At 27.4% G+C, this 16,422-nt stretch overlaps 1 protein-coding gene across 1 annotated transcript in view; it reads left to right on the plus strand.

Annotated features, from left to right (window-relative positions):
* The first annotated feature begins 4,478 nt into the window (after window positions 1-4,478).
* IA-2 (tyrosine phosphatase IA-2) overlaps window positions 4,479-16,422 on the plus strand; it is a 357,746-nt gene continuing 345,802 nt past the window's right edge. Inside the window, exon 1 of the mRNA XM_087157386.1 lies at window positions 4,479-4,859. Coding sequence (XP_087013512.1) covers window positions 4,766-4,859 — 94 coding nt within the window. The 5' untranslated portion in view covers window positions 4,479-4,765. The remainder of the gene's footprint in view (window positions 4,860-16,422) is intronic.

Genomic DNA, 16,422 nt, shown 5'->3' on the forward strand with positions numbered 1-16,422 from the left:
AAAAAAAGGTTGAATTTTTTTTAAAAAATCCCGAAAATAAAAGGTATAAACATTTCATCAACCCACACGATTATATCCGCAAAAAAGAGTGCTATCTGATATTGTATCATTTTAGCCAAAGCAAAATATATTAATACAATAGTGCGAGGATCACTCAAAAAATTTTTTTACAAAAATTACAACAAATAAAATAGAACACATTAAGTAAAAATAACACATAAAACCAAAAAATAAAATAAAATAAAAAGAAAAAAACAGAATAAAACAAAATCTATAAAGCGAGTAGCGAATACAAATGTACTTACATGAACGGGAAATTTTTCAAGAATGATTTAAAAAATACTTTCGTACAAAGATTGTCAGATTGCAAAATATTAAAACAAAAGCACAAATTGAGCATAACTAGAGGAGTTCTGTTTTAAAGTGCCGTTCTTAATGCATTGCTGAAGTTCGTTTGATTTGTTAGTTACCAATGATGGGCCTGAAATGGATGTGCGCAAGGTAATATTATACTGGATAATTTAAAGAAGTTGACCATAAATAATTTTAGAAAATAAATATTTATTTAAGAAAAAAATATAAAATAGAAAAGAGCAACATGAATTGCCTGTTTTGCACATAATTTTAGCCACGGATTTGCCCGAAATGGATTTGCACATGGAAAAATTATGTAAATTAACAAAGGAAAAAAATTTTTTTTGGTAGATAATTTTAACTCGGATTTGAACGAAATGGATTTGCACATGGAAAAATTGTATAAATTAATAAAGAAATTTTTTGTATATATATATATATATATATATATATATATATATATATATATATATATATATATATATATATATATATATATATATATATATATATATATATATATATATATATATATGTCATACAAAAATTATAAATACTTTTGTATTAATAAAACCATTAAAATTCTTTCGTTTTTATAAAATGTCTTTGGTAAAGAATAGGTGTAGAAATTCTATTTTGGGACTTCAAGACTGAAAACATACCATTGAATTATAATTAGATTTATATTTCAAAGGAGGGTTATTTTTAGAATATTGTCCCTCTTTCACTTCCATATTAGGTAGCAATAAAGGATTTTACATAATGCGTAGAGTTACAAAGGTTCGTACGACTGGAACCTAATTACATCAGTCTCTGTTAGTATTTAATGCGAGACCGATGATTTTCGCGTGTTTCCTGCTGATTAACGTGTTCCATAAAACATCTGTCGGAACCATCCGGAGTTTGTCCACACCCCCTCTCTTGTGGAATGGAGCCTAACTTTAAATAAAACTTTTTATAACATATTATGGCTTTTGACTGCATTATTAAAGATGAATACAACAATGATAACAGGGATGTAGTCCTGTTATTTTATATATATATATATATACAGATGGGTGACAAAATAATACGAACACCTGTGAAAAAGTGTGACTTATTTCACACCTGCAGTACAGCCGCGCCACCTGCAACAGAAGTTTGCCACCTAATGAGTGTGAAGAGGAAGTTATCAGTCTCTCAACATTCGTCACCTGTTTGCATGAGTTTATCTAACTAGATTTTATAAGGTGAAATGTCTGACCTGTCAGAATTCCAAAGAGGGATGATTGTTGAGGCGCGTTTAAGTGGAGTATCGGTGACAGAAACAGCAAACATTTTGGGGTTTGCAAGAAGTACTGTATCAGCCGTTATGACAGCATGCATCAAAGAAGGTAAGACGAAGTCTTCAAAGCAAAACAATGGCCGAAAGTCAAAGCTTGATGATAGGGATAGACGTGTCTTGCATCGCGTAGTAGCTCGAAAACACAAGCAATCGTTATCAGAGATAACATCAGACATGAACAGTCATCTTCAGGACCCCGTTTCAACAAGAACAGTTCAAAAAGAACTTCATGCAGCGAACATATATCAGAGAGTGGCAATTCGTAAACCCTTGGTGACAGCAACCAATGCTTTCAAGCGCCGTCAGTGGTGTAGAGGTCACACAGGCTGGTCCCCACAGCAGTGGCAGCAGGTAATATGGTCCGATGAATCATCCTTCACCTTATTTCAGACCACCGGACGCGTTTATGTCTGGAGATCACCCAAAGAAACGTTTGACCCTGAATCCTCTTACCAAGTGTGAAACATAGAGGTGGCTCCATTATGGTTTGGGATGCGATATCTTGGCGTGGTCTTGCGCCACTACTACGTCTGCATGGGAGAATCAAATATAATGACTATCTAAGCGCTCTAGCGGATCATGTTCATCCTTTTGTACAGACTGTATTCCCTGGAGAGCGAGCGATTTTTCAAGACGACAACGTCCCTATCCCCACCGCTAGGTGCGTTCAAACATGGTTCGAAGAGCATGACAATAAAGTTGAGCATCTCGCCTGGCCCCTTCAGTCTCCGGATTTAAATATTGTTGAACATGTGTGGCAATATTTGGAGTCAAAACTTCGTTCCCGATTCCCACCTCCATCAAATCTTTTGGAATTAGAGGCCGCTTTGCAAGAGGAATGGCTTAATATTCCTTTAAACGTTGTCCATGACCTTTATGCATCGATCCCACGTCGTATTAAATCTGTAATTCAGTCAAAGGGTGGTCCAACTCCCTCTTAATAAAGATTTTCAGATATTTCACAAGTGTTCTTATTATTTTGTCACCCATCTGTATATATATATATATATATATATATATCATAAGAATTTCATATAGAAACTTTATAAAAGTCTACTTGTTAGCTTTGGTGCTGCTCAGTTCATGTATTTTTCAAGAGTTTGTACCATCACTTAATGTAATTAAAAGTATTTTCAATGTATTTTGTTTTATTAAAATTATTTTTAATAAATTTAATTACTTGTATTTGGGGTTGTTAGTAAGTAAAACTATATTGTATAAATCATACATTATTGTCTTAATTTATGCATTTATTTTCATATGAGCCAAGTACAGTTACTTTTAAGAAAAAAATAGGGCATTAAACTATTTTTTTTTCTATAAATACTTGCATAGTTAAAATTTTTGTAGTACAGTTCTAAATGAAACATATAAGATTTTCAAATAGTTTTACGTTTCAAGAATGAAAAATGATTCAATACGCTAAGTTTCTTTAAATTGACTAGTTTAAAAAAGTTTTGCGTTTTAATTTTTCAAATATTAGAATTTGTGTTAGTCCTTAAAAGAATATAAAAGAAAAATGCCAATGAAATTTAGATTTATAACACATAATGCTTTTTTCTACTTACTTCCCTTTTAGCTAACAAGCAGCCGTATAAAAATATTACTTTTGAATTTATATTTGATTCCATGATTGTAAAAAATGAATATTTAGTTTTGATTGCTAAATTAATTTTCAATAAAGAGAACTTCCAAAATTGAAATTTTGATTAATTAGTGTTAATATATAAAGTTTTTTTTGGAAAATTAAGATTTAAAATGCGTATAATTTTATTTAATATTTACTTTCACAAATTAAATTATTAGCTCCGAAATCATATTATTAAATAACAGGAGTGTATGATAATTTCAATTATTAGCTTAATATTAAAAAAAAAAACATTGACTTACAAAACTTATTTTTTTAATTAATTAGTGTGAATATATAATTATAAAGTTATTTTAAAAATTTAGATTTAAAACAAATAATAATTTATTTAATTTTTAAGTATGCATTTTAAATCGTTAGCTTTCAAGGCGTGTTATTTAAAATAAATGAATATTAATTTCAATTATCATGTTAATATTAAACAAATTAACTTTCAAAAATTAAATTTTTAAGTAATTAATTTTAAAATATAATTATCAATTATAATTAGCACATGATTATTTATTTAATCTTTTTTATACATTTTAAATTACTAGCTCCGAGAATATTTTATCTAAAAATAGCATTTATTTCCTTATGACAATTAATTAAAACTTAAATGAAGTAAAAAATACTATAAATTCGAAATTTTATTTAGTGAAAATATGAAACATTTGAATAAAAATTATGGCACATTATGATTTAATATCTCTTCCTCCCTATTTTTAACATTTAATTTAACCAAAAATTAGTTTTGAAAAAGTATACATTACGTCCTGATTATATTCACTAATTTTAAGAAAAGTATATACAAAAATCTTTTCAATAGACATTTATACCTTTTTATATTTTTAATCACGCTTACAGTGATTTTCAACGAACGTCATTTAAAGTAAATATAATTAAAATTGCGCTCATGTTTCAGGAAACTACTAGTAACAGTATTAGGAAACTAATAGAGGTTATTTTATATTGTTGTAAATAAACAAATCCTTACAACAAAATTATCGAATTTAAATCCAATCTTCAAATAATATTAATTAAAGTTTGTGAAACGTATCTAAAAGTTATAGGAAGCATAAAGTACTCGTTTCCCTTTATCAGTAAAATGTCATCTTCTCATGCATTTTGCAAACACTCCCTTTTCCGTTCCTGTGACGTAATAGAAACGTCACCATCCGGGATTCTACTCAGCTGTCAAAAGACCGCCATGGCAGTTCGTTCTCTCCTGAGTTAGGGATCGAATAAAAAGGCCACCTGCCTTATTCGACACTGGCAGTAAAGCCATATACGCAGTGCTTCGGACCACGCCGGATCTCCCTATAGCACCTTGGAATTGCATTTTGTATCTACCTGAGGATCTACCTCGGTGGTATCCAGATTTTGTGACATACACGGAGAATATTTCAGGAAAAATAATGCCATATTGAAGAATATTTTCCCCATATTTTGTGCTCCACATGGGAGAGATAAGCATGAAAATGTGCAGCTTTCTGCACTTGATCTTCATAATCTTTTGGATGTCTCCGTGTGTACATTCGGAAAATAATGTCGGTAAGTCTTATTTTATGATTATAGGGGTCATTAAGAATGACAATCTTCTTTGTTTATTTTTATGCAAAATTTATGTACTAGGCCTAAGTTAAATATCAGCAGTGTAGAAATGTTTTGTTTATATTTCCCCTAGTGAGCATATTTTGATTAGTTTTAAGAAATATCTATATACACTTGTTGATTTATTTAATATATATGTATTTTTGTATTCAGAGTAGACTTACTAAATACAGTATGAAACACAATGTTTAATTTTTCATAACATAATTAATATTTCAGAAGAATTCCAATAAGAAAATAAATAAAAACCATTTTTTAATTATGATTTTTTATTTTAAAAAAAATTTGAAGTTGAAATTATGTTTCAAAATTCGTCTCTATGTATATATGGAATTTATTCAAAGAATGACCATCGTGTTTCTTATGTATTTATGAACAGTAGCAACTATATACATTTATGCAATCACAATATTTTAATTCATAACTGTCAACTCTTATCATTGATCATTTCAAGTTTCCTTTTGCTGTTATGTGTTTATGTGTTTTTATTCAGTAAATATATTTATGCAATATCAGTCAAAATGTCTTTGTACTTTGTATTTTCATTGGATCATATTTTTAACACAGACAACATTTTAACAAAAAAAATCGTTTTTCTTTTAATTTTAAGGCTATGGGGTATTTCACAATTTTTACTTGAAGTAAGCACTAATGGGTGTTCTTTATAAAAAAATAATTCAGCGTCTTTAATTTTTTATTACTGAAGTTATTTTTTATGCCCTGTATTTGTAGTCTTTTAATAAGAGTATATTTATTGAAATTAGATTATTTGCTTATAATAGGATTTCATAACTTCATTAGTTAGTTTTTAACATAAATAGCAATCATTACACTAGACCAAATAATGGATATTAAAACTATAATTTAATTTAAAGTATTTTACGTTAATATTTTAATAATAATGTTTAACTAATACATAAATTTTCAATTCCAAGTTATTTTTAAAATTACATAATAAGAGGTATTTTCATCGAAATATCAGATCTGCATTGAAACTTGTGAAACTAACTCCATATTGCTCTAATTTACAACTGTACAGTTGTTAAATATAGTCTTAGTATGTTAATACAATCTTAATATAATTAAATGCTTTTTAATACTCATATTAAAGAAATTTTCTAAAATGTTTCTTTTTTACTCGAAAAAGAAGTTCAAAGATATAAATCTCAAATCTCTCTCTCGCTCTCTCTCTATATATATAGTATATCCTAGTCTCTAACATACTTTTGATGTATTTTACTTTGATGTATACTTTTGTCTACTTTTGATGTATTTTACGTGTAAGTTGATTTGAACTAATATGGTTATTAATTTAATTAATAGGAATTTTAATAAAAAAATTAAAAAATTACTTTTAATATGCATTTCTACAAGTTATGTTCATTCATGCATTAAAAATACTGACGATCGAAACATTAAGTTAACCGATCAAAACGTCGGTCATTGCTAGTAATATTTTAGTTTTAAAATTATGTAGTTGGCAAAAATGGTGTTTCAATAAATTATTTATGTAAATTTCCTTAGACGTTTTTTTCTTCTTTAAAACAATTTAGAGGTTTATAAAAATATTAAATATAACTTATTTCTGAAAATCTTTAATTAATAATTTCAATTTTTTTTTATTATTTAAACAACAGGTGAATTGAAAGGTTTTTGCATGGTATAAATTGTCTTTAGCGTAGATGTGTTTTTAAGTTTTATTTAATTTTTACGTCAGTGGAAATATATTAAAATATTCTGAATAAACTCGAGATAATTCATCATAATGAGAAACATATAAATCAGCAATATTGTTTAAATTTTAATTGTTTTAAAATTTTTATCAGAAGTAATGATGTAATAAAATTTTATTTCTTTTCTTTTTGTGACATTTTTTGGTTACAGTTTTTTTCCTCAAATTTCTGGTTCTATTTTAACTATTTCAGTACTTTCTACTAAAGCTTAAAATAACTTTGTGATCAATTTTCTTTTTTTCTCTGGAGAATGTATTTCCAAAATATATTGAGTATTGATTCAGTTTAAGATTTCATTTGCCATCGCGTATGTTCTTATTATGAATTAAAAGTTAGAATTCAGAGATTAATTATTAAAAATTATTCATTTTCTTGGTTATTAAAAATCATTTAGTTTCTAAATTATCAAAACTATTGATTATTTTTTATTAATTACTAAAATGCCATGATTCTACAATACCAGAGCACGAATTGGCAGCATTATTGGATTATTAACTAGTCTGTGAGAGTGATTTGTAAAATAACTGTACTGTATAATAAAAATACTCGTGTTAACTTTAGAAAACAATATAAAAATAATGAAAATAAAACTATATTTTTTATTTATGAAAATAAAAAAACCTAGTTATTTAAAAGAAACAATATTAATCTTTATCATAATTAAATTTAGAACATTAACTTATAACCTCGTCAAAATTTTTCTAGAATACAAAAATAGTAGTTTTTTGCTAAGAAATCATTAGAAAATGAAACTATGATAAATTAAAATCTTAAGGTAAACTAATAACATATGAGGCGAGTTACTGTTTAATTACATAGTTTAGATTAGAAGATCGCGATACTGTCAACTTTAATTTTGAAAATGACGGCATCATTTATCAATAAATATCCATCTCTGTTTGAGCAAGTTGTCCACTGCAGCCTTATTGAATCAGTGCAAGTATTGTTACACATTTAGAGTTATTATATTTACATTGTACGTAATATGTGAAGTACAATATTTAGAACCAATAAATCTTATCTAAAGCCCTTAATAATATAATAAATAGTTTGTATAAATAATAATAATATATACTAATTAGTTTTTAGCTATTTTTTATAAAAGTTTCATTCTTCTTTAAATGACAAATTATTTGGAAAATTTTTACGAATAACTTCTGATTTTTTTCTACTAAAATTATATAATAAGAATTTTAATATAATATATTAGGGATTTTAGAAAATAGAGCACTTCATAGAGCACTCTCCTCTTTTCATGTTCACATATTTTCATGTTCAGTAGTCATAGAAATAACTGGAGTTTAATGTTTGTAGTTAAAACACCCAATGTTTTATTATAGTAGAGACATTACATTTTTGACTGACTAAAGGGTACATTGATAACATTTCTGTCCAATTAATACTGTAATTTAGATAATGAAATATTTCTAGAACAATACTAATGATATTATGGTTTAAATACTAATGATTTCAGATATGTAAAAAAAGATATTGCTATTAATTTTTATAATTGTTTTAGGATTTTTTAACATAAAAAATGAAACACTGATTCATAAATTAGATTAAAATGACTTTAATTCTAAAAGAATATTAAATTTAGATCTAGAGCAATAATGCGTAAAACATGGTTTTAAAAGATAACTGATTTTTTTTGTTACTTTATCATAAAATTATAGCAGTTTAAAAACAATAGTTGAAACAAGTGAAATGTATCTGAAGTTCTAATCCATGACCGATTTAATTTTTTTTTTATTTCTGGTATTTTCATATATAATCTAGTACTTTAGCAAGGAAAATAAATGAAATTTACATAGACCATATGTTTTTTTTTATCTTAAAATATACGCTTATTTTATTTTATAACTGTCGTTGAACGGCTGACCCAACTTAGAGTTTACGACTACTAATGTTCAACTCCGTAGCTTTGTAATTTTTTAACCCAATCCAGAAGACAGGGGACCTTCTGGATTAAGTATTGGGAGAAATTCGCCTTCATGGAGGACTTTTAGTTTGAACTAACACGAATTTGCGTTACAAGGAGAGGAAAAAAACGAAGGCCTCTCACAGTTAGCTTGAAGGCAAGGGGACTCTAACCCATGATTCGTCTACCACTGAGGCAATTTTACGTCAGCACTGTGATCGGTGCGAGCCGGATGCGAAATTCGTATCGACCAGCCACTGCTGTGATTTGAACCCGGTTCACCTCATTGGAAGCTGAACGCTCTATCCCCAGAGCCAGCACAGCTCATATGCTTATTTAGAAGAAAGTTTATTAACTACTCGTTATTATGAGCAATTTGTGCTTTGGGAAGAAAATTTTTTTTTGTTTGTTTTTCAATAGTATATGCGGTTAAAAGTTTAAACAAATTTTAAATTTTCCATATATTTTAGTTAAATATAAGTAATATTTAATATTAATTTTCGAAAAATTAGTTCTTATTTAATGCTTTTGAAAACTACATAATTTTTTTTATATATTGAAATGAAATCAAGGTCTTATTATCGGTTTAAAGCTGAAAAAAAATTCAAACAATAAATTTGAACCAAACATTTTCGCATAAGTAACTATAAAAAGACTTTTCTATTAATCTTGCTTGTCTGATTTGATTTATTATAAGTAACAACAAAAAAGCATTTTTATTCATCTTGTTTGACTTATTTGATTTATTTAAGATGGAATTGAATATAGAAATAATTTTATTTTGTTTATTACAATTGATATAGGAAAATATTTTTATCCTTCTCTCTTGCATGTCATACATTTAATATTTCTTTCAGATTTTAACTCTTTTGCACGGAATTCAAATTTTACTTGCTGCTTTATTACTAAGTTAAACAACATTAAATTTAACTTATCCTAGACGTATTTCTAACTATTTACATATTGTATATATTTTTTTAAAAAGTAATATCTGCTGGTCCTAAAATCAGTTACAGCTCGGTGAGTTATTTACAACTACAAAACAGTTACGTAAATTTAAAGTAATTGCTGTAATCGATAGATCAAATTAAATGTTTTGATTCACATAAAGAAAATATTTAGGATTATGCTTTAGTTTACTGCATGTATACTACTTTTTATTTGCGAAACATATAACAAATTTTAGATAGCGATAATAAACAAAAAAAAATGGAATGTGGGTTGATAGAATAGATGTTGATTTTTAAGTATTGATGTTGTAATAAAAAATAATAATTTTTTTGCTCTTTAAACATTTTAAATTTTTAATACTTTTTTCTTGGTTTTTATTGCTTACAAATGTAATAATTTTTATTTATAACACTGCCGACCTAATAACTTTAGAACTATATATACTTGGTTTAACAAAATTTCCATAACTTTATAGTTAATAGACTCATTCTGTGTAAACGATAGATCCAATAGACATAAGTAATGCTAAAACACCATGGTAGAAATAATTTGTGAAATATGGGAGGCAATTAAGGCTGAACATTTTTTAAACTAATGTGCAGCAAACAGAAACTAATTCTAAAATCCTTTCTCGCTTTGGATTTATAAAGGTTTTCAAGCTTGTTAACTTCACCAAAACAAATTCTTAAAGAGCTTGTAAGTATTTGATTTTATAACCATCGTTTAACAGTCAACCTAAATTTTGAGTTTACTACTGCCAATGTTCAACTGCGAAGTCTTGTAATTTTGAATTCAATCCAGAAGACAAAGGATGGATCAAGTATTCGGAAATACTTTGCCTTCGTGGAGGACTGTTTGATGGAACTAACCCGCATTTGCTTTAGATAGAGAGAAAAACCACGTCTACCACTGAAGATATTTTCCGTCAGCACTGTGGTAGGTGCAAGTCGGATGAATAATTTTTATCGACAGACCATCACTGGGATTCGTATCCGAACCTCGCGAACTGAGCCACCACGGCTCATTTGCAAGTATTGAAAACCACAAGGACATTTACCACATACCTTTCCAACGCAAATTTTAAAGCATCGAAAAAACCAGTTGTACTTTAAAATTTTATTTCCACCCCCTTCAGGATATCGACGAATCAACTGTTGCCTCACATAGTTTGATTCTTGGGCATAAAACGCCAAAGTTGTTCGTATCAGATAATCTTGTTTCATTCATATGGATTTGGATCCCTTAGTTAGAGTTCCTTGCCATTAACAAAAGTTCCTTACCATTACATCATGAACCTCGGATATCCAACAAACTCTTATTTGCCTCACTCGGGTTCTTATTTGCGGCTCTATTTGTTTTCATACTTTTGGTTTCCACCTTTATTTTTCATTTTTCGTTGGCAATTTAAGTTTTCTTAAAATCTGTTTAGCTTCTCTCATTCATGTCTGGTGAGTCTTGAGAATTTTAGGCGCCTATTTTCGAAAGTTCAAAATATGTCTTGCCAACTTTAATTTTCAAATGAAGTTTTTACAAAATCAAGAATATTTTCTCTGATTTAGTTTCTAGGGATTATACATTTTAGTGTTAATATTATACTACGATTACGATGTTGATTTTACTACGATGTTGCTAGAATTAATAATTATTAAAAAAATCTTTTAAATTAGACCAAGGAAAAGCATATACATTATTTTCTTTATAGTAAATATAAGTTTCTTTCATGTTTTATCAGTTGTGACTTATGTATGCCATTTAATATTAATGACTCTAATTTCCATTTCCCATTAATAGAAAAGTAAGACACTTAAACAAAATCTAGTTGGCAGCTATAGTCAAGGGAGTGAAAACTCCGCAGTTTCATGATCTTCAGCATAATGGCGGCAATGCAATCAGTAATGCTTTTGTCTGATTTTAATAATCGGGAGAAATTTGTACCCATCGATCTAAAGATGCCTGTATTTAAAACTTGACATTGTAAAAAAAATTGCTCTTTATTATGTCGGTTTATTACCCTATCTATTATATAATACAAATTACATTGAAAACATTCATAAATTATAAACTCATAATTTAAAATTCATTATAAATTCATGATTTCCGATCTTAAATAAACATGTTTTATTAACATTAAAAATAATATTTATATACTTAATATTTATATTTTTTCATTTAAATTTGACATTTAGTTCATATTAATGTAGAATTTACTTTACCAATGCAAATTTAAAATATTTTTCATAAACACATACTAAATTTGAATACTGTATTTTGAAAAATTAAAGGAAAGTTTTGCATATGAAAAGTCATTGCTTAAAAATATTATTTTATAATAAGGTTTGCTAAAAATGTCCAAGGAACTTAAAATAATATTAATACCCTTAAGTAAAAAGAAAAGTTAAATTCAAATATCCCGATTTAAACTATCCATTGTTTTACTCAACAGTTATAACTATACACTTATTTACAAAAAAAAATACGGAACTTTTTTTACTTACGAACGACTTTAAGTCACCGAAAATGTCCTTTCAAATATCCTTTTTTTTTGTCTTATGGATCTTATATGAATTTAATCCCCAAACACCATGGTAACTAATTGCGAGACTGTCAGAAATAAATGCTGCCGGGAGTTGTAAAGATTAAGGGCACTGTCACCAAGATATGGATCCAGATTGCTCTTTCATTGCCTTCTAGGCTTTTTTAGGATTAAATGAATTTTCAAGGAGAATGTCACAACAAAATATCCCAGAACTTTCTCTAACAAATTGAGTTTTTGTGATTTTACTTGAAGAAAATAGCTCAGTGTTGTTGGGCTAAAAATAATTTTTTGATGTTGATATTACTATAAGCAAAGATATTTGGCTGTTGATAATTATACATAAAAGTATTTTTAACATTATTTGTAAAAATCTACTTTTTATTTTTAATTAATATGATTAATTAAATTAATTTGTTTCGAACTCCTTCTCAGAATTTAAATATTTCTATTCCTTTTGCAACGTTTTGATATTGAAAGGATAAGATGAATAATAACATTAAAATAAATCTGAAAGAAAAGAAAAATTAAATTATCTCAAATCAAGCCCCCCATTGTTTTGTACTTAGTGTAAAAAATATATGCTGACTATTTCGGTTATTTATTTATATAAAATGCAGAACTTTCTTTATTTACAAACGAATTTATGTCTCCAAAAATGTCCTTTCCAAAAAAGAAAAATATGGGTAACAATTTCGTTTTTTCTTTTATGAATCTTATGAGTCTAATCCCAAAATACCAAGGTAACTAATTGCGAATCTGTCAGAAATAAATGCTGTCCAGAGTTGTAAAGATTAAGGGCTCTATCACCAAGATATGGATCCAGATTGCTCATTCATTTCCTTTTAGGTTTTCTTGGGATTAAATGAATTCCCAAGGAATATTCGAACAACAAATTATTCCAGCACTTTCTCCAACAAATTTAGTTTTTGTGATTTTACTCCAAAAAAATAGTGTTGCTTTAATAAAAACGATTTTTAAGTTAATAATATTAGATATTTCTCTAGTAATTTCCCTTATAAATAAAGATATTTCACTAAGATATTAAAAATAAATTTTGAATATTTATTTTTAAATATAATTTTCGCCTTTAATTTCTATTATTAATTAAATTAACTTGTTTCAAACTCTTCCTAAGATTTTAAAAAATTTCATTTCGATGAATAAAAACTTTAAAATATATTAGAGCTTAATTCGAAAAATTGAGATTTATGATGTAAAAATGTCTTTGAATAAAATGGCCTCTTTTTAAACCCTGTCCTTTACTCTCAGTAATAATATTAGTATTTTTCTTTATTAAAAATATCATGCATTTTTAATAAATATTTTTCTTAATTTAAAATGTATGATATTAATTTAATTATTTATTATTTGTTCAACGTTCTCAAGAATTTTTTATTTCTTCTTCGTTATTTTGATATTGAAAAGATAAGGTACATTTCAAGGAGAATGTGAACAAATCATCTGTGAACTGAAATGAGTTTTAAAATTATTGACATATTCTTCGTAAAATATTTTTAAAAATGTAAAGTCATATATTCTCTGATTTATAATTTAGAGAAAAATCTATATTATAGCAACATTTTAAGTTTTTTTCAATGATTTAAAATGTGTTAAGTTCTAATCCAATATTCTTTCAAGAGATTAACATTGTTGAGGACAAACAACAACACTTAAGTGCCCTAGTGACCCAACTTTTCGTTTACAATATTATTTTGTAACTAAGAAAATTGAAGCAGATCTTTTGTTGCTTATGATTTTTAATTTGTTTAATGATATGGAAATTTCAGCGATATGAAATTTTTATTTTTAAGCTAATTGTGATGTGATTTGCAAGATTAGGTGCAGTGGAGTCATACATCTAATTGATTTAACTTCATAAATATTATTGGAAATAATACTATCCACTTTTATTCCAACTGCAAATTTTAATCTCAAAGTGGAAGTAAAAGATAAAGAAAAGTAATTGTACTAAATTTTAAAACCTTTCTGCATTTTTTCTTGTTATTCTTATACCCATGTATCACTTATGCTAGCGTATTTGGTAAAATTATTATCGTAGCAAAAGACCTTGCCATTTACATAGTAGAACGTTTGATAAAAAACTAATATTGCAAGGTTTTAAATTCTTGTTTTTGCATTTACTTAATAAGAATATTAGATGTGCATTTGTTGCAAAATGTCTCTAGGCAGTGACATTTAAAAAATTTTGTTTTTGAGTGATATATTAATTATCTTTAGGATATAGATTAAGAATTATCCATTTTGCAGTGATGGTAAACCTTATATATTAAATTTTCAATCATCGAGATTTATTCTTGAAGATAAAAGATTGCTGACACAAGTTGTCGATCTATACGAAATGCTCAAGTATTTTACAACTATGTGGGAGTTAGTATATATGGGCGATTTTATTTAGTTCAGCAAAATAAAAGTCTAATTTTGAGGGTCTTTTTCGAAATCGTCAACTAGTCCTGTTTTTCCGAAAACTTGTGTTTTCTTCCATACTAAAATGGCGCTGAAATTTGTATCACAGAAATATAGAACATTATTTGACTAATATTTTCAATGCTCATCTTATCTCGTCTCGTTTCGCTCTTCTTCCTCCAAACAGAATATACTGAGTTTTAAACAGCAGTCTACAAACATGTAATTACCTACAAGCACATAAAATAAGTTTATGATCCTCAGTGGACTGATCATAAAGACACGATTCCCAGTAGAACACATAAGTCAAGCATCACTGGCTTCGGCCTGTAAACAGGTGGGTGACCGCTTTGACAGCCTGCGTATGAACCGAGGGAGCCCGGTATCGGTGCTCGTTAATTTGTTCTACCGTAAAGTGCCCGACTTCACTCGCAGGTCGTCGGACTACCAAATCAGGGAAGCCATCCCCTCTGAAGAAGTTCAAAACTGCGATGGCATGTCTTCGGACCATCCTCAGTCCTATTGCGCAGCTCTAGTGGGTAGTAAATAAAAAGTATTTACCTACCTACCAGATCCACACTGTCCTGTTATCACACAAAACACTTTGAAAATCAAATTATACTGTAGTCTATATTTTATCCAATAGTATTAGAACCTAATAAATTAAATATAGAAGAAAATAGTGATTAATTAATTAGAAAATTAATTATAAAAAATAATTAAGAACGAAAATTAATTATAAAAATTAATTAAACAAGAAAATTTATTAGGAACTTACTATTGAAAAATAATAAAAAAATAATTACAAAGGAAAATTATTTATATATCATTAAATACATTAATTATATTACTAACCTTTTCCGCAATTTTGTGCCTATTGCTATTACTCTTTTACGTTTCTCTTTTACAATCACTGTATTGCCATCTAATATGTCAAATAGAAATTGTGCTGGCCTACGCAGTTTCCCCATATGCCTATCTTACTCATAATCAGAATTATTTCTATATTTAATTACTTTCATTCATTTGACATTTTGGAAGTAGAATAATGTATGTTAGTGAAATATTGTGTTTAGTTAAAAATTACGTATACATTTAAGTACATTTCATCTGGCCTTGTTTTATAAATTTAAGAGTAATATTGAATAAAATAAAAATAAGAAAAACATTTATTCTATTCAAAATTGAAATATTTCTTTGCTACTAGGTCTAGAAACATAACACTTATTGATTTTATGATTCAATGAATTTCGTTTCCATTTTGTTTAACTTTGAGACTTTCGCTGCCCTTTTCTGAAAGTGAAGAAGGATTATAGTTCGTTTTCAATCATTTATCTAGCAAAGAAAAGGTCATGCATTCAACACTTTTTAATTTTTTTTCTATTATCCTCATGTTATTTTTAAAAGATTACATTTCGCGCTACATTTCTGTAACATTATTTATTTTTATTTGAAGTTCTGAACCCCTTTAATTTTGTTTTTTAATTTTATTTCAGCTGAAAAAGTTTTTGTAAACTGATAAAACATTTTCTGCAATTGAAATATCATCATTGGATACGAAACTGTATAATTGAAAATTCAGATCACATTTTAATTTTCCCTTTACAATTCATTGCATTTGAAGTAAACTAGGAAACTTGTGATAAAAATAGAAAATTTAAAATGTTGTTGCTTTGTTTGAATTTAATGGTAATGACAACGTATTGATATTAGAAAAGCATTACAGCAGATTTTTTTTCTTTTGAAGATTGTAAGATAGTTAAATTAATTATTTTGTTTAAAAAAAATCTTCTCATATTTTAAGCTCAGTTTTCATTTAAAATTACAAACAATAGCATTTTGTCAACTAAAAAAAATTAATAAAGGCAAAATTTTTTAATTGTTCCTCTTATTTCTTTTATTGTCAGCGAAAATTTGGCCTATCACTGCATTGTAATA

The sequence above is a fragment of the Parasteatoda tepidariorum genome, chromosome 2, assembly GCF_982258835.1.
Source record: "Parasteatoda tepidariorum strain Cologne lab strain chromosome 2, Ptep-v5.0, whole genome shotgun sequence".
Lineage (NCBI taxonomy): Eukaryota > Metazoa > Arthropoda > Arachnida > Araneae > Theridiidae > Parasteatoda > Parasteatoda tepidariorum.